Raw genomic sequence first — 19,683 nt, forward strand, 5'->3', positions numbered from 1 at the left:
ACACACGTGTGTGACTGCAACAGAGGGCATTTTTGTAGAAATTGGCAAATAAAATCAACAAAACTGGCATAAATCTCAATATTTCTACATTTAAATAAAGGTCTGGTCCTAGACCATAATCACAAAGTGGAACGAACGTTGTATCTCATACACACACAAACAAACACACACACACACACATGTGTGTGACTGCAACAGAGGGCATTTTTGTAGAAATTGGCAAATAAAATCAACAAAACTGGCATAAATCTGAATATTTCTATATTTAAATAAAGGTCTGGTCCTAGACCATAAACACAAAGTGGAACGAACTTTGTATCTCATACACACACACACAAACAAACAAACACACACACATGTGTGTGACTGCAACAAAGGGCATTTTTGTAGAAATTGGCAAATAAAATCAACAAAACTGGCATAAATCTGAATATTTCTACATTTAAATAAAGGTCTGGTCCTAGACCATAAACACAAAGTGGAACGAACTTTGTATCTCACACACACACACACACACACACACAAACAAACAAACAAACACACAAACACATGTGTGTGACTGCAACAAAGGGCATTTTTGTAGAAATTGGCAAATAAAATCAACAAAACTGGCATAAATCTGAATATTTCTACATTTAAATAAAGGTCTGGTCCTAGACCATAAACACAAAGTGGAACGAACTTTGTATCTCATACACACACACACAAACAAACACACAAACACGTGTGTGACTGCAACAGAGGGCATTTTTGTAGAAATTAGCAAATAAAATCAACAAAACTGGCATAAATCTGAATATTTCTTCATTTAAATAAAGGTCTGGTCCTAGACCATAAACACAAAGTGGAACGAACTTTGTTTCTCATACACACACACACAAACAAACACACAAACACATGCGTGTGACTGCAACAGAGAACATTTTTATAGAAATTAAAATCAAATACAATCATCAAAACTGGCATAAATCTGAAAAATTTCCATACATAAATGAAGGACTAATACTAGAGCACAAAGGCAACATGGAACAAGCATGTTCAAAAAATATATATCAAAGTTATGAGAAGATGAAGCATCAAGAAAAATGAAGTGAAAATGAAATGAGTCTCTATTGACCTCTATTGGATATATGTGGTCATTGCACTTTCTTTCTTTAACTATAATTCCTAAAGTTTTTCCACAAACCTGTTGATGGGAGTATTCTATCCCTAACACATAGAGCAATGTCCAAATACAATTTAGATTGAATTAAGTTCATCATTAAAGTGATTTTTTCATTAAAAATCAATTTTTCATAAGCCAATTAATGGCGTGGTTAAGTAATTGTGCAGTAAATAGGTAAAAAACTACAAAATATCCACAAAAACACAGCATAAATGTATAGTTGCGAAGTAAATAAAAAAAATGATATATAGTTTATCATATAAAAAATGTATATTTCCTTATGCAATCACTCTGTAAATGTTTGGGGTCTATCTGACTAAAACGTTAGTCCAATTAAGGGACGATTAAGGGTTAAGTTCATATGCACTGTTGAGCAGAGTCTAACGCTTCTTTAAAACTCATCTTTAACACTAATAATTTAATAACACTGTTGAATGTAATTTTTAGCAGATACTGTACATTCATTCTGTCAGCATTCTGTCAGACCTCATTCAACAATTATATGACTGCACTGAATATCAGTGTTTACTCAAAGCATTTCTCCTGCATATGGCAGAAGAGGAGATACATGACAGTTACATTTATTATTACATTTATATATTAACAGATGCTCTTTTTACAGAGCGACTGAGAAAAGTGCATTAGCATCACATATGACACTGTTGCGATCAGCAGATGGCAAAGCATGCGATCTGGAACACGACCTGCTAGGAAAGAAATGCTACTACTTTTTTTTAGCTCACCCAAGTATTATTCTGTATGTCCTGACTGTGGTTATTAAAAAGAGGGGTGTAAATGACAGGTTAGTGTTCAGTGTGACGCCAATGTTCTTGGCGTTTTGTGTGGATAAGATGGTTCAATTGAAATGTCAAAGTCTTGGAAAGGGTGGTTCTTGGCTGAAATGAACAACAGTGCAATTCTTGCTAAATACAGCTTAAAATGATGGCTGTTATTGTGCCTGCCAAGTATGAAGTGATTCAGTGAGGATGCCTGGTTGTCAGATAGTGGAAAACAGAAAGTTGTTAATTGTCACAGCATTATCAGTGTAAGAATGATAGCCATGAGAACAGACAACAAAGCCAGCAGATAAATGTGCCGATTTCAAAACTTAAACTTTATGTGCCAAAGAGAAACGTCCCATATGAAGTGCATATATCCAAAAATGCAATGCATTCACCAATTAAAAATGTACATCACAAAGCTTCAAATGCTTGAAAAGAACTATGAGTTCAAAGCACAAATTATTCAGAGCTGAATGTCTTCCAGACTTGCTCTGAGAGAACATGTTTTGTCCCTATCTTCTATGGCATATCGCTTGTCTGTGTTTTGTTACGTGGACTCTTAACTTGTAGTTTTGCTTTGTTTCCCGTTTCCCCCTTTTTATCCCCTAATTGTCCTTATCTATGTCTTGTTTAGCTATCTATTGTAGTTGCCATGTAGATTCGCGTAGAATCTTTTTCTCTAAATTTTGGCCTTCCGTCCGCACTGAGACAGTGTTTTTGTCCTGCGAAAACTGAGCTTTTGAAGATGCTCTCTGTGAAAAAATTTGAAAATGCTGTTTTCATGTTATAGTGTGGACTGTGAAAATGGAGGTATTCGAAAACAATGACAAACAATGTTTAGTTATGTGACTCATATTTTACCCAGTGATATCTATGGTTATGGCCGGCATGTTTCTGCTATTTGCTTTTATTGTGTTGTTAAAAATAAATATTACTTTGTACAATCTTCCTGCAATCTCCCTACATTCCTGCAAAATGCCATTTTTGATTAACGTTTACAGAGAGAGTTCTGAAACAAAAAATGCCATTTTCAAATGTATCCTAATGTAGATGCATCATGGGTTTCTTGTACTTAAATATGATAATGTGCATGTTTATATTGTTAAAATACCTAAGATACTGCAAACAGACACTGAAATTAACAACAAAACACTAATAGTCATTGATTTGGGAGCTGCTGTATGAATCCCCAGTGACAATCAGTCACCAGAACTCTGACCAACTAGCAATATTCTCTTACGGTTCCAAGCACACGCTTCCTATCCTGGGTGCCTTTAGCTGTCACATAGCAACACGATCCGTGGAACTTTCTATGTGATACCTGGTGACAGCTGATCTTTGCTTATTTACCAAACAGGCAGGGAGGCGAATCTCATTAAAACACTGAACTCCCTCAGTTCTGTCTCCACCAACAAGGCTATAGCAGGTGGGCTACTAAAGAACCACTTTTAGTTATTCCAGGGTATCTGAAAACTCTAAGACTCCTTGGTAATGACAACACATAAATCTTTATGTACAACCAACATTTCACCCTCACCAGAGGTGCTTTTACGACCCCACCTATAACACCTCCATGTAATTGACTCCATACCTCACACCTCCAAAACCCAGGCTAAGTAAGAATACGTGTTGACATATGGCAGGAAGATTTCCTTATTTTTTGTCAATGTGCCTTACACCAACAACAGGTTCCATAAATTTAATTGGACTCTGTGTTCTCAGCTTTGTATTTAAGGCCTTGATATACTCACAGCAAAGTTCTTTTTCGTTTTTAACTTAGGGGTAAAAAGAAGTTTGAAATACCTTTGTGGTGATATAGTGTTAGTGAACATCCTGACGTCACTTCAGTTTTTACTATAAGCAGGTCTTTTGTGAATATGTGTTTTTACTCACATCTGACCTTGACGGACTGAGCTAAACCTACCTATTATGTAATTGCCACAGACCAGTAGTAGTACAGCTGGAGTGAACTTTTCTGGAAAGATTGCTTTGGTGAGCTGAACTCCCGAAACAAACTCCAACTGGGCATGATTTCGTTCAAAATTATGTCACACCAGTTCATTCTTCGATTCCCAAGTATATTGGGGCCTTACAGCAGGATATACTGCTGATCCCAACAGCACATCAAAACATCACCACAGGTCAGAGGAGATACAAGCATCAACTTTGGTATTTTTTCTGCTGCTCGGGTGTTGGTAAATGCAATCCACCAAACACTCCAAGGCATTTCTGGAGCCAAGAACCTCAGTGACAATACCATTGTGTGCAGTTCAGAATGAGCAGACCCTGACAGCAGCCTAACGGCACTATTCCAAAAGGCATCACGCTTAATCACTGTAAATATAAGTTTAATATGTCCAGGTTTGAAATCTTTCCATTTGTGTCCTCAGCAAATGGCACCTGCTGACCTCAAAAAGGTGACTGCAGTGCAACACATCAGATCAGTGCTCTAACCATTGCCAGTGAAATGCTAGTTTTACGGACATTACCAACATTGTTCTGAATCCAAAACACAGTATGTAATTTATATGATTTGCAAATAACAAATTGACATAAAGATTATATGAAATATTTATTTGGCAATCCAACATCACAAAGGAGTTTAATTGCATGTAAATTCCAGTTGTACTGTACGTAATTGTTTAGGCTGACTTGAGTACAGTAGAAATAAGCTGCAGTCTAGTCCATGCTGTGTACAAAGCAGATGTTTTAAATTTATTCAGCATTGTATATAAGAAATTTACATAACACAGAATCCATATGATAGTGACAGTAGGTGTACTCCTTGATCTTCAGTTCATAATGCAAAGTAGGCTACTGTACATAAAGTTTAACATTGCTTGTTTTTTTTATTGCTTGTTATTTTTACTATAAATTTTGCTTTCTGTCTATTCATGCAACTGTATACTGGCAATCTATAACAGTGCATAACCATATGATGTAATAATAACATTTAATAACTGCAAATCAATATATTATAATTCAGTGATCTAAATTAATTAAATATTAACTATTCTTTTAGATTTATTTTTTATTTATTATGATTTATTATATTAATACAATAACTTAATAAAATGTTGTGGTCATGTCATCTTTTTCACCTCTCTCGATTTGTTTCATTCCAGACATTGAAACTGTGATATAAACCTTTGAGAAAGCTCACGCAAAAAGACAGATTGGGTGATGATCAAGAGTCAGCACTGACCCATCTTAAAGACACTCTAAGCGGTTTACTTTGGCACTAAAGGACAGACACAGAGCTCCTGATCCTATAGGGTGCATTTCTATTATAGTTACTCTTATTGATGATGAACTTTGATACTCGCAGACAGAGTGTGAAGGGTGCTAATGTGTGGAGATACAAACACTATTAACTCTACATATATGGCAATCCATTTACATTCAGCCCATTAAACTAATCTGGAACAATCAGTTGCAAACATGTTTCAAGCCACTTGCTTGAATTGAGCATTTTCATTGTTAAAAACAGAAAAGGGTCACACAATCGAGGTGACTGTCTTTCACGCCAGCCTATTTCTAAACCCCCACACTTCCTTGCACAAAGTAGCACAACAACAGCCACGACTCTTGAATAAATCAGAGGGGACTCTTTGCACAGTCCAGTTCTCCAAAAGTGTTTTCTCCAAGCTTTTCATGGAACACCATCCAGTGAGATTTCTCAGGTTTTCCAACCAAAGATTATTAGTTATCCCAAAATCCAGATTGAAACTATAAGAGGTGACTGTGCTTTTGCTGTACTGTAGCTGCTCCCAAGCTTTGGAATAACCTTCTTGTATTTTGTTGTTTGTAATCACCTCAAATAGCTTCATGACTGACCTCAAACAGATCTTTTGTTGGATCATGAATCACATCAGGCCATTGCAAAGACAGAGACCCTCCAAAGACAGACAAAATATCTTGTTTCTTTCTTAGCTTTATTAAGAGTAGAGGATACCCTGGCCTTCGAGGTCGCAAGTAATAGCAGACAAGGACAAATGCATATTTGTAAGGTCCCCCCCGCCAGCATACATATCTTTTGTTCATGATGCAAGTAAATAGATTTTTTTCCTTGCCAAGGAATGACCTTCACTCTCAGTTCAACACTACTAAGTAAATAGAAGGGGAAAAAAAACAGAAAAAAAAAAACACATACACAAAGATGTCTTTAAATAACTTCTCTACAACTCCCTTGGACAGAATGGCCCCTCGACTGCAAAAAGAATAGCTGTGGACTGTTAGTCATCATGCTTTTATGCCTGTTCGAGTGATATGGAAATAAAAGAAACAAATAATAAACTAATTATTTTGGCCTATCAAATAATTAAAAATGTTAATTATAAATAATCTTTTCGTATCTATTAAATAATCGTATCTTTTTTTGACAGTTAGCTGTTTAGCAAGTTTACAGACTAGCTTGGATTTCACCATTGCAAGATTACACTATTCTGGCTGCAGGCGAATGGATCTAATGAAGTTCATGCAGACTTCAGACAAAGCACTTCAGAGAGCTGGAACAGTACAAATTTCAGCCCTGTTCCTAGAGCCAATCAAACAAACCTCAGGTCATCAGCTTGTTTGGAAGAGACACCAGGAACAGGTTTAACCACTGGTCTATACCGCCTAGGTGTAGGCATTCTGCGTTCACATTATTTATTATAATTGAACAGCGAGTGAAACAAAAGTGGTGAAATTCACACCAACAAGCATGATCGCAAGTGTGATACTGCTTTTACAGAACAGTTCAATTAACAAGAACTTAATATTTAGTAACGTACAATTTTTTTTACAGAGTATTGTTAGTCTATTTTTGCTCTGCCAACGAAATCAGTTCTAAACCAAGTCATAACAGAAAGCATTGCATTTTTTTAGAGAGCATTGGATGATGTGAATATTTAGGCTACCTACAATTCATTATAGGAAACAAAACTGACATTTTTTTTCTTCTATTTATCGCAATTAAGCAGTTTGTGCAGTTTGTGAAGGACTCACTATAGGTAAAGACAATTTATGTCTATATATTCATAACGATATAAAAAAAATAGTATAAAAATATGGGGACACTTTTTGATGGGGGACCTGTAATGTAAAGCTAGAAACACCCTTGGGGTGTTCCGAATGAATGCATTTTGTGAAGTGAACAGATATCCTGTGCTCAGAGAATAGAGGCAGTGAACACTGCATAGGGAACCTTTGGATCAGAAGGCAGCTTCAGTGTCAGTGTCAACTGAACGAGGCTCACTCATAAAGACTGTCACTGCATCCAAAATCGCATACTGTCTGAGTATGTACTACATGAATTTACTTAATGACCGTTGAAAAGTATGTTCTGTATAGTATGAATATGGGTAGTATGAATGAAATTTGGATGTGCTACATCCACTATATTTTTACTGACCTACCAGTGTCAGTTATGTTGCTTCACTGCCATTCATAAATCTTCTCATGGGATTAGTAAATAATTCACTGCTATTAATAAATCATCTCATGGGATAGTAAAGTGCCCATCGAATGTACACTTCAGAATCTTGGCGGAAGTAGTACGTCATCCGGGTACTTTTCGCCAGTTGTTTTTCAAATACTATGTATTTGGACATACTATACTGTTGGCGTACTATTTTTCGCATAACTATTTATTGTAGGGAAATGTTTAATTTTGGACACAGCAAGTCACTTGGTTTGTTGCTGAATGTATCACTGCTGAATGAATCAGTTGAATAAATGATTCATTGACTCACTCATAAAGTCAGTCACTTGACTTGATGTAACCTGCAAAAAAGAGTCGGATAAATTGAGACTGTCCTCACTGCAGCCTCTAGCATGATGATGGACTGAATTAAATCCAATTTGTAGTGGGCTTATGCTTTTTATTCCCCAAACTAGTTTAGTTTAGTTTAGTGCAAACTCCGTCCTGCAGCTTATTCTAAAGATTTTATTACTGTGTCAGTCACAGTGCTGATTGCCTATGCTACAACAGACACTAACTCCTAAACCGACCATACATCCTGGTTTGCGTGTCCGCTGCATATTTAATTTAATCTAGTACATCATCGCACAGGCTACAGCGAGGACCTTCACACAAGCTTTTGTGAAGGATCCTTATAAAAATTAGAAGTGACACGTTATCATGAATAAGATGAAGAGCTTCTTCCTTTTTAGCTGTTTTTACTATTCTTAGACCACCACATTGTTCATTCTCTATAGACTCAGTGTTCAGGGTTTTTGTATATACGGGAATGATGTAAGAATTAGCAATACAGTCATCTTTATTTGCAGTTGGATACATTTAAATCTGGACTGTTTTCAGTTCTTTGAATGAGGAAAATTAACCTTTAATCTTAAATGAACCCTGACATTCTTTGTTTATGTATTTGTTGTCTCCTGTTTCTCAAATTAATTCTTTCATTCGTTACTCTCTGTTTTGCCACACTCATTCGATAACTTCCTCTTTTACTGTCTCACAATCTCTACCCAATTATTTTTTTCTCTGTTATTTCCTCTGTTTTTCAGATCCATTTTTTCTAACTCCATCTGTCTTTTAAAACGCTCCTTGTCTATCACATCATTATTCACACCCACATCTCGACCAGCTGCTGCACAATATCTACAAATTTAATCAGCCTCTTAAAAGGATCTTCTGGGTTTACTCTTGCAAGAGGTGAACAAAAACAACATTTCCCAGAGTGATTGGGCTCTGTTCTTTTCTTCAGTCTTCTCTATAATCCCCTCAGCTAACACTACTCACCACACACAAAAAAGTGCCAGTTTAAAGTGGTGTCAGTATGTGAAAAAAAGAGAGTAAATAAGGAGAGAACACTGAATGGAAGAGAGAAAAAGAGAGATCAGAAAGTTCAGATTGTGAAGTCTGTCTGTCAAGTTGCATTAATTGTAAACTGAGGAAGAAAACAAGTAAGAAACACAGTATGTCCGCAGTGACAGTCTTGGATTGACAGCAAAATGTTACATAAAATTAAATAAAATAAATAATACATTTTATAAGAACTAGCTGTTGTTTTGTTGTAGCCCCCAAGATTTTTACTTTCTAGAAAATCTAGAAAGATGAACAATGATGCCGCAATTTGGGAGTGGAGCCTCAAAAATTAGAATGAAAAGCTCACTTTAAATGAAAAATTAGTGATTTCTTAAGAAGTATTTAAGCTATGTAATTCAATGTCATTTCTGCTCTGTTGTTCATATTTCACTTTTCTCCTTCAGGCTGGCCTTTTGGCAGTTTGGTGTGCAAGTTGAGTGGGATGGTGCAGGGAATATCGGTATCCGCCTCGGTCTTCACTTTAGTGGCCATTGCTGTGGACAGGTGGGCAAAAAGTGTTGTCAAAATATTTTATTTTTCTGATGAATAATTTTTTGACAGGATAAGTATTATATATATATATATATATATATATATATATATATAGTAGTCAACATTTGAAGTGGATCAAAAAAGTTAATCAAGGTTGTCCTAAGAACTAAGTTGTCCTAAGAAGAAGGTTTTAGGACAACTTTGATGAAAGGTTTTGATCCACTTCAAATGTTGACTACTGTATATATACTATCATTCAAAAGTTTGGGGAATTTTTTAATGTTTTTGAAACACGTCACGCATTTATTTGATCAAAAATACTGTAAAAACAGTAATACTGTGGAATATCATTGCAATATAAAATAACTGTTTTCTTTTTAGTTCACTTTTAAATGAAAATTAGCCCAAGCTTTACTCACCCTCAAGCCAGAGGTGTATGTGACTTTCTTCTTTCTGATGAACACAACTGGAGAAATATTAATAAATATCCTGACGCATCCGAGCTTTATAATGGCAGTGAGCGAGGATCAACAAGAATGAGCTGAAGAAAGTGTCTCCATCCACATCCATCCATCATAAACGTGTGCTCCATACGGCTCCGGGGGGTTAATAAAGTCCTTCTGAAGCGAAGCGATGCGTTTGTGTAAAAAAAAAAAAAAAATCCATATTTAACATGTTATGAAGTAAAATATCTAGCTTCTGCCAAAACCGCCATCCGTATTCAAATTACGAAAAAAAAACAGAACTGGCGTCGCGTCAGTTATGCTTGTTTCATAAGTTTCATGACGTAGCATAAGCGTTTTGAACTTTTTTTTTTTTTACACAAACACATCGCTTCGCTTCAGAAGGCCTTTATTAACCCCCCAGAGCCATGCGGAATATGTTTATGATGGATGGATGTGGATGGAGACACTTTCTTTAGCTCATACTCGTTGATCCCGCTCACTGCCATTATAAAGCTTGGATGCGTCAGGATATTTATTAATATTTTTCCAACTGTGCTCATCAGAAAGAATAAAGTCATATACACCTAGGATGGCTTGAGAGTGAGTAAAGCTTGCGGTAATTTTCATTTGAAAGTGAACTAATCCTTTAAGTACTAAACCTTTAAGTTTTTTATATATATAATAAAAATCAAACAGACCCCAAACTTCTGAAAGATCATTTTAAAATGGTAAAATTTAAATTGAATAGATTTATTATAAATGTAGGAATGATTATCTTAACATTTTTCATTTATTGTACATTATTCTTAAAGCACTTTCTTGAAACACTTATTTTCTGTTTCTGTCTTGATCACCTCTGCTCTGTTTTCTGTCATCCATCTCTTTTCTTTTCTCCTTTTAATACGTCCTTCCTCTTCCTTGTTTTATATTAATGTGTCAGATTCCGCTGCATTGTCTATCCCTTCAAACAGAAGCTCACTATCTCCACCTCCACCCTCATCATTGTCATCATCTGGGTTCTGGCCATCTCCATCATGTGTCCATCTGGTGTAATGCTACAGGTCACCAAAGAGCACAGGGTCTCAATCTTGCTAAGCGATGGCAACTCCACGCAACCCTTCTACTGGTGCCGTGAAAACTGGCCAAACCAGGAGATGCGCAAGATTTACACCACAGTCCTCTTCGCTAACATTTATTTGGCACCTCTGACTCTCATTGTCATTATGTATGCTCGGATTGGAATCACGCTCTTCAAAACATCAATGCCTGCCGCTGTGTGCCAAGTTGGGACCTCAGGCTCCGGTTCTGGCTCTGGAAAGCATGGCAGATATGAAAGTCGTCAACTGGTGTCTCGGAAAAAGAAGCGGGTCATTAAAATGTTGCTAGTGGTGGCCCTGCTCTTCATCCTGTCATGGTTGCCATTGTGGGCTCTCATGATGCTGAGCGACTACGCAAGCTTGAGTGAGCATCAGCATCGCGTCATTAATATCTATTTTTATCCTCTGGCTCACTGGCTGGCGTTCTGTAACAGCAGCGTCAATCCCATAGTCTATGGGTTTTTCAATGAGAACTTCCGTAAGGGTTTCAAGGCGGCCTTTAAGCTTCAGCTCTGCTCAGCCCTTTTAGGGAAGAGGAGAAGCTACTCTCACCGGCTGCAGGGGAATGCTGTATTACCTGCCACCTTGCCCATGACCAAGGAGTCTGTACTGGAGGCTGGGGGTCCCAGACAAGGACAAGGGCTCATCCAAGGGCTGGTGTCTGTGGGCAATGGGAAGGGTGAAAGAAGCCAGTCTTCAGGCAAGGAGAACATGAAAGAACAGGATCTGATCATGGAAGATCTGGAGAAGGTGTGTGTGTGTGTTAGAGAATATTGTTTTGGAAACCTTAAACTCCAAATATGATATAATGTAACAGAATAAATATATTTTTTAATTATATACCTTTATATTTATGCTGTTATCTAATTATATATATTTTTTTTTTATTGTGTGTCTTTTTGTTTGAACTTTTTTATTCATCAAAGAATCCTGAAAAAAAAAATTAAGCAGCACAATTGGCTTCAACATTGATAATAATAAGAAATGTTTCTTGAGCATCAAATCAACATATTAGAATGATTTCTGAAGGATCATGTGACACTGAAGACTGGAGTAATGGCTGCTGAAAATTAAGCTTTGCTATCAATTTTTGGCCATTTTAAAGTATAATAAAATAGAAACAGTTATTTTAAAATGTAAAAATATTTCAAAAAAAGATTACTGTTCTTACTGTGTTATTTTTAATCAAATAAATGCAGCCTTGGTGTAAGAGACTTCTTTTAAAAACATAAAAAAATCTTACCAACCACAAACTTTTGAATGGTAGTGTATATAAAATACAGAATTACATATTATATGTAAAATATTTAAATATAGTAAAAGTTTGGTGAAAGGCTTCTCTCTAGATAGTTAAGTTAAATAATGAGAAATACTGATCTCACAAAATGACATATTCAACAGGATTTGTACATGGCAAATTCCCTAGTTTCATACTGAAATTCCACACTGTTAAACTGGCATATCCTTGAGCAGTTACAATTACAGCACACACTAAAAAAAATTTGCAAAAATTTTACCTTTAGGGGTACAACAGCTGTCCAACGTACCTTTAGGGTTAAAAACTGTACAACATCACTGTGGCAGTAGCCTTAAAGGGACAAATTTGAACCTTATTTAGCCTCACAATTTCATAATAGTACCTTAAAGGGTAAGTTCAACCAAAAATGAAATTTCTGTCATTAATTACTCACCCTCATGTCATTCCACACCTGTAAGACTTTAGTCAAAGTCCCTTTAACACAAGTCATTTCACTCTGCAGCCATCTTTGAAACACCTCTTGGGCTTTGTTTTTCTATAGTTTTTGCCTTTGTTCATTTTCGGAACACAAATTAAGATGTTTTTGATAAAATCCGATGGCTCAGTGAGGTCTGCATTGCCAGTGAGATAATTAACACTTTCAAATGCCCAGAAAGTTACTAAATACATATTTAAAACAGGTTATGTGACTACAGTGGTTCAACCTTAATGTTATGAAGCGACGAAAATACTTTTTGTGCGCCAAAAAAACGAAATAATGACTTTATTCAACAATATCTAGTGATGGGCAATTTCAAAACACTACTTCATGAAGCTTCGAAGCTTTACGAATCTTTTGTTTCGAATCAGTGGTTCGTAGCGTGTATCAGCTTCCAAAGTCACGTGATTTCAGTAAACGAGGCTTTGTTACATCATAAACGTTTCGAAATTTCAATGGTTCTCGTGACTTTGACAGTTTGATACACACTCCGAACCACTGATTCGAAACAAAAGATTCGTAAAGCTTTGAAGCTTCATGAAGCAGTGTTTTGAAATCGCCCATCACTAGATATTGTTGAATAAAGTCGTTATTTTATTTTTTTGAAGGTGTTAATTATCTTGCCGTCAATGCAGGCCTCACTGAGTCATCGGATTTTATCAAAACAAATCTTGATTTGTGTTCAGAAGATGAACGAAGGTCTTACGGGTGTGGAACGACATGAGGGTGAGTAATAAATGACAGAATTTTCTTTTTTGGGTGAACTAACCCTTTAAGGGAACATATTACCCCTCTACTAAAATGAACCTTTAAGGGGTAGATAAGGTACAAAGTTGTCCCTTTAAGGGTACTGCCCAGTGACAAGCTGTTGTAACCCTAAAAGTACAATTCTTGCACATTATTTCTGACAGCACAGATGCTAGTAACATCTTTTTTTTTTTATTGGCAACCAAGGCAGTTTTACAGATGGTCTTCTCTAAATTGTCAATTTTCTCCCTCTATCTCCTTCTGGCATCAGCAGATTTTTTCTAATAGACCCTGTATGGTCCATTTTTATTACAGAAGGTTTCAGTGAGAAAATTCAGGGTCTTATAAATGGTATGAATGTAACCATTGTTTGTCTGTTTTTCTTCACAGGTAATGTATGATTTATAGGTGCTTAATGATCTTCATGGAACCCATGGTCAAAGATACTGTGCACTCAGATGATTTTTCCCTTCTCACTGACTGTTTTACTGCTGGGAGGACACCATGAGTTCGTCTTTCATCTCTTTTCATCTCTTTCATCTTGTAGGCAAGATGTGCTCTGCCTTTTCTCTCATGAAATTTTAAATTTAAGACAATAATCATGCCAGAAAGGCAGTCTGATCTGGAGGGTTTAATATTCAGACATTGTGTGTGATAAACACAAAGAAGGTCATTTTGTGGACCTAGCTTTGACTTGATAAGATGTGAAATGAAATGACATCTTACTGGATGCCAAATTATGCCCAGTGTCATTCCTGGATGTTTGCTTTGTCACCCTGTTTAACCTGAGGAATACACCCTGAGGTTCAGATAAAATTACACCAAATGTCAAGGCCATAACTAATACGGATATTCCTGTGGAAAATGTCTTGATTCTAAGCCACATCTCAAACTGACTGAAGTACCTGAACAGGGGATATTTGAGAGGGATTTCTATTGCATCTCTATACCTGGATGGTAAAATTACTGCATTTTGTTAAAATGGCCTGTTCAATTTCTCCTCTTTGAGTTGAAAATGACTACCTTTTTTAAAACTGCCTGCTCAATATGTTCAGTCATTAACCAACATTCAATGAATGTCAGCAGCAAAACTTGCAGGTTTCTTGCTGGCGTGTTTACAGGGTGAATGTAGTAGGTCTGAGCATCATAACTATGAATCTGTATTAGTATATCTGTAATAGTTCACTGTAACAGGAAGGGCATTTTGCCAGTTATTTTCAAAAACACTCAACAGTTTGTGTCCTGACATGGGGGACAGTGCCTGAGGATCTTTTCAGACTCAAAAACTCAATGTAAATGAGCTGCTGAACAAGAGCAGTGCCTTAAAAATATGGCATTAGCGGTCAGAAACCATGAGAACTTGAACAATCTTATGTGGAATGAGTCAAGAAACATCCCCGAGGGAATGGCAAGTGTCCAAACTGTCACTGGCTATCGCATCTGACATTTATACATATTTCACAGTTTCTCTTTTGGCGGATGAGAATCTACGCTGGTTATTTTGTATGTGTAGGGGAAAAAAAGGCCTCACTCCAAAAGGAAATGTTGTTGTCTGTGTTTCTAATGTAAACCTGCAGTTGAGTACAAAGTGATATACTTGAGGCACACAATGTATTGCTGCTACAAAGTCTTCTGTGAACATTTTTTTTCATGGCGTGAAACTTTTCAGCTTGGTAATATATCCTCTTGGCTGCAATTTTGCATCTTACTGTGCTTTGCAATGATGTGTAAACAATGAACAATCTGTTCAGGAAATAGTCACTAATTGAGGTTAGGCTGCATTTTGTTTTATTATTTGACTAAAAATGCTGTGTATTTTGTCTCTGAGAGCAAATCATACACATAACAAATGTTATGGTATCTAATGCTTAATTATAATAATTACAAAAAGAAATAATTATCATTATATCACCACTGCTTGTTGCGTAATGTGCATCAGACAGAGAACAAGAGTTAGAGAGAAGCAGGACCTTGTTGAAATGTGTTACTGGTTGATGGTCATTATGATGAGCAACATTAATTTTGTAAAAGTGAAAAGCCTTTTGGGGTGTTAGCCTACTTGTCATGTCAGTGTGTCGTGACAGCATAATCATGTCTTTAAAGCCCTATTTTTGTGGACATATGTGACAGTATATTTGTTGGATGTTGGCACTGCTAATGTTACCACTGAAACATATTCATCTCAACAAGACAGATTCTATAGGACAATGTAGCCTATAAACAACATTATTTTGACATACTCCACAGAACACTGCAGACAGGAAAATTATACAGGGAGAAAAACATCTCATTTTATCTCTCTGTATTTCAGAGTTGTTAAATGTCTCTAGCGCTGGCAGTCGCACAACGTTGTACACTGACATTCAGTTTATTCTTCTTTAGAACCTGGAAACAGCATCAAAGGAGTGAGTTGATAAGTATGCAATGCATTTATACACGATTCCTAAACTATGTATATCATCCACCGCAGCATCAAGAACCTTCACTTCTATCATCCTTTTTTTGAACACTGAAGCCTCGCCTGACTTATTCCAGAAAACTTCTACATTTCCCTTCTCCAGTGTTTCTGGTCAAATTAGCATATTTTCCTAGAAGAAAATGTAACATATTAAAATGACTAAAAAAAGCTTATGGCTCCATAGTGCTGACACTTTACAGTGTCGCAATGACTGTCTTTTGGCAGTGCCTCAACAGTTTAATGAGTGGGTATAGATGACATGAAGTGGCCCGAATTTATGTTGATAACATATCATAAAGTTCAGAATCGCGGTGAAGTTCAGGCTTTTTGTCCACATTATACAAGCACTCATATACCTTACTTACATAAGTGCTGCCATGCTCATTTTCTCTCATCAGTCATTGACATGCAATTCATATGGTGACAGAAGCTAATATTCTTTTCAGGTTTGTTGGTGCACAAATCAGGAATTCTTTGTTTATTACTGCTATTGTGGCAGCTATTAAACTGAGCTTATTTTGTTTAATTAATTCAATTGCTCGTAGTATTAACATGGGTTCATATGAAGACTGGAATAGGACAACAGTTGAGTAGAAATTAGAATCTGTCATGGCGGTGTTTATCAGGAAAAAGGTGGAAATGTTTCTGCATTTTCAAAATGTAAGTGACAATAGTCTCGATTGAGATGCGCTGCATTTCTCACTTCTTGTAGTGGACCTACTTCAAAGGCAGATATCACATGATTCACACTCATATGCTTTTTTGCTAATAAATTGGATGTAATCTAAATTCTGTTGCTTTTATATGAAAATAAATATGAAGAACTAGACACCCAAAGTGGTGGTTAGTTAATTTTCCTACCAAAGATGTGTTTTCCATCCATTTTTAGTTTAATAAAGACGTGTTTTAGATTTTTTATGAATATTAGTGATTAGTGACATGACATGGGGCAAGTATGTTGTCCCATACTGGGATTTGTGCGCTGCATTTCACCCATACAAGTGCACACACACAGCAGTGAGTATTGACACATACACACACCATGAACACAGCCAATTTTGCAGCGGCGCCCGGTGAATAATTACTGGTTAGGTGCCTTGCTCAAGTTGTGGGTAATGAGAGTAGAAGAGAGCGCTGTTTATTCAATCCCCCCACCTACATTTCCTGCCGGTACTGAGACTCGAACCCCTGACCTTCAGGTTACAAGTCCGACTCAAAAAATCAGGCCACAACTGCCCCAATAAAGTTACCACACAGGACTCGAACCCACTATCTCTGGGTCAGGTGCCTGTCACTCATCACGTTGCACCACTGGGGAGACATCATGTCATCCATCACCTATCCCATGCAGAAATCAAAGAGTTTAAGAATATTAATTTACACATAAAACCATGATATCAGGTTTAGAAAATCAAACATTTTAGATGAGAACAAATCATCATGTTCCATGTTTAAATGAGCAGTAAGTTGTGTCGTCAACAAATCCTTTCCCATCGTGCCTTCAGCCAACACATTCAGGGGAAAGCAACTGTGCACGAAACCTTTTGTCCCCTACCTTCCCCTGTTTGTGTGTTTGGGGAAAAGGGCTTGTGCCCACTGACTGCACACAGTGTGGCACACAGCATCTTTAAGAGCACAAATCTGCACAACTTTGATAGTGTGAAACCAGTTCTGTTTCTTCTGTATTGAATGGGAAATGTTCCTGTTTCAGCTCTTTGGAGCTTACTTTCATTCATCAAGTGGCAATGATAGACCTAAAGTTGGCATGAAATGGAAGTTGCGATCCTCTTTTCTTTCCTATTGTGAAGAAATGTTTTTGCGAGGGGAAGTTATATTGATTAAAGATTACGAGGACATGTTAATTAAAAAAGAAAACAGTGATGTGCACGGATACATCATTCATTGAAAAAAACACTGTAATATTCCACAAAAATAAAAATGATCAATTTTGAGTTCATTATCACTTTAAGGATATACCAGCACCAGGTTACTCTAAAAGCATTGCTAATTTGAACGACAAGTCTATAACTCATAAGTAAATGGGAGAAATAATGGAAATTACACTACAGAGATATTTGCGTCAATTGTACCCGTAATAAGTTATTCTAAAACTGCTGTGTTTATTGTTTTGATATACCTTCTATTGACAGTTGGCTTTGGGACCTCCAGAAGAAGTACTATGCTGTAGGAATTTACCTTTGAAACATTCTGACAAGGTCAATGTTATATATACGTTTGTTTCAAGATGTTTCAGTGAATGTGAACATTTAATCTGGGCAGAACCCAGATAATGAAAGCATATCTGTTATATGGTGGTGTTATTAAATTGTAAACTTTGTGCTATGTAATCAATGTTTGAGCACACTGGAATGGTGTTTTGTACATGAAATGTCAAATCTATGAAACCGCATGATGTCATATTTGAATATTTAGTGGGCATAATTATTTTTGTAATTGTTTAACAGATGTCCTCCCTTGTGTGACAGTTTGTGTGTACAAATATGGTCTATACAATTCACTGAACACTACTCATTTGCATATTTATACACTCAAAACAGCAAAAATATTGTATGGAATGAGGGACTTGTTTTGTTTTTTTTCTCCACCTTTGAAGATTTGTATAGATTTATGCATCATTACAAGAAAAATTACTGCTCATCTCTGTTTAACTATAGATAGTAGACTATATGTGACTGTAAGTATTGCCTTAGTAGCCTATATATTAAATAAAACTGACTAATAAATACAATTTTGTCTATTGAATGTGTTGATTGTGTTGGTTGAGAAATAAAATTTACTTGTGTGGCATGATTTCAGAATGTCGACACCTGCATTTTGCTGGATTTTTCAGTACAAAGATATGTTCACATGTTTCCCTAATATTCACAAGCATCCTTTATTCCTTTTTGTAGGGTTCGGGATACAAATGATTGCAGTGCCAACCTTTAACATGAACTTGATTGCCATTGTCTGTCTAAACTTTCTGATTTAAATCAACGAATAAACAGACCATGAATTGCACCTATTCAGCGTTAAAAAACTGAGGCAAGTCCAGAAGAGAATAACCAACAATGAGAGAATTGGAATTATATGCATATACCTTACAAAATTTATTCATTGAGAGGACACAGAACATTGTTGGAAAACTTGCTCAGATTCCCTAGAGAAACACAACAACCCTGAGAAAGCAATACGCCCCCAATGGCCATCTGTAATAGCAAGACAGATTCTGTCATTCATTTCAAAATCACATGCTTCATTTGAACTGTCTGTGTTGACATCACATCCACCTTTTGTCCTCTTGCTTTGGTAGTGGGTGGCATGTAGTTTGTTTCACACAAGCAAGGAGGTGTAGATTTTTGTATTTCACGGACAAGCCAAATTTGAGAGCACAGGGTTTATGGATGACATATTATACATTTACATCACATTTGCATTTATTAATTCAGCAGACACTTTTATTCAAAGCAACTTACAAATAAGAAATGCAACAAATGATTCACCTTATAAGGTAGATAAAGTGGGACACAGTTTGTCTTTCATCTCAATGACAAAAAAAATGTCGTACTTTGTATTCACCCTATATCTGTTAATAAGGACATTTGTTCATGTATAAGGTTCACAAAGTTCATGACTGAGGTTTTTGAGAGAAGAAGAGTTAAATGCTAAGCCTTCCCATGACAATGCCGTGCAGCAAGCAAAAATGAGAGATGGCACTTCAGTACTTATGACAAGGGCTTCCTGAGGGAGGACTTTAAAAGAGCTACAAATCTTCCATTATTAGATTATCTCTAAAACTCTTTAGATAAGGGAGAGACATGCCAGTTCTCCATTAGAGGATTACTGTAAGTGCTATTAATTAGAAAGAGAGAGAGACTTAACCTTCTGCTGATTCTTAAAGAGAGAATCTTGCTACTGTTCATGTTTTTGCTTCTCATTACTACTCAGAATT

The 19,683-nt window shown here is 36.4% G+C and overlaps 1 protein-coding gene across 1 annotated transcript in view; it reads left to right on the forward strand.

Annotated features, from left to right (window-relative positions):
• LOC127513623 (neuropeptide FF receptor 2) overlaps positions 1 to 18,484 on the forward strand; it is a 29,948-nt gene extending 11,464 nt beyond the window's left edge. Inside the window, exons 3-5 of the mRNA XM_051895606.1 lie at positions 9,160 to 9,259; positions 10,634 to 11,540; positions 13,664 to 18,484. Of these exons, the coding sequence (XP_051751566.1) occupies positions 9,160 to 9,259; positions 10,634 to 11,540; positions 13,664 to 13,681 (1,025 nt within the window). The 3' untranslated portion in view covers positions 13,682 to 18,484. The remainder of the gene's footprint in view (positions 1 to 9,159; positions 9,260 to 10,633; positions 11,541 to 13,663) is intronic.
• Positions 18,485 to 19,683: the final 1,199 nt, after the last annotated feature.

The sequence above is a fragment of the Ctenopharyngodon idella genome, chromosome 5 (assembly GCF_019924925.1).
Source record: "Ctenopharyngodon idella isolate HZGC_01 chromosome 5, HZGC01, whole genome shotgun sequence".
Classification (NCBI taxonomy): Eukaryota; Metazoa; Chordata; class Actinopteri; order Cypriniformes; family Xenocyprididae; genus Ctenopharyngodon; species Ctenopharyngodon idella.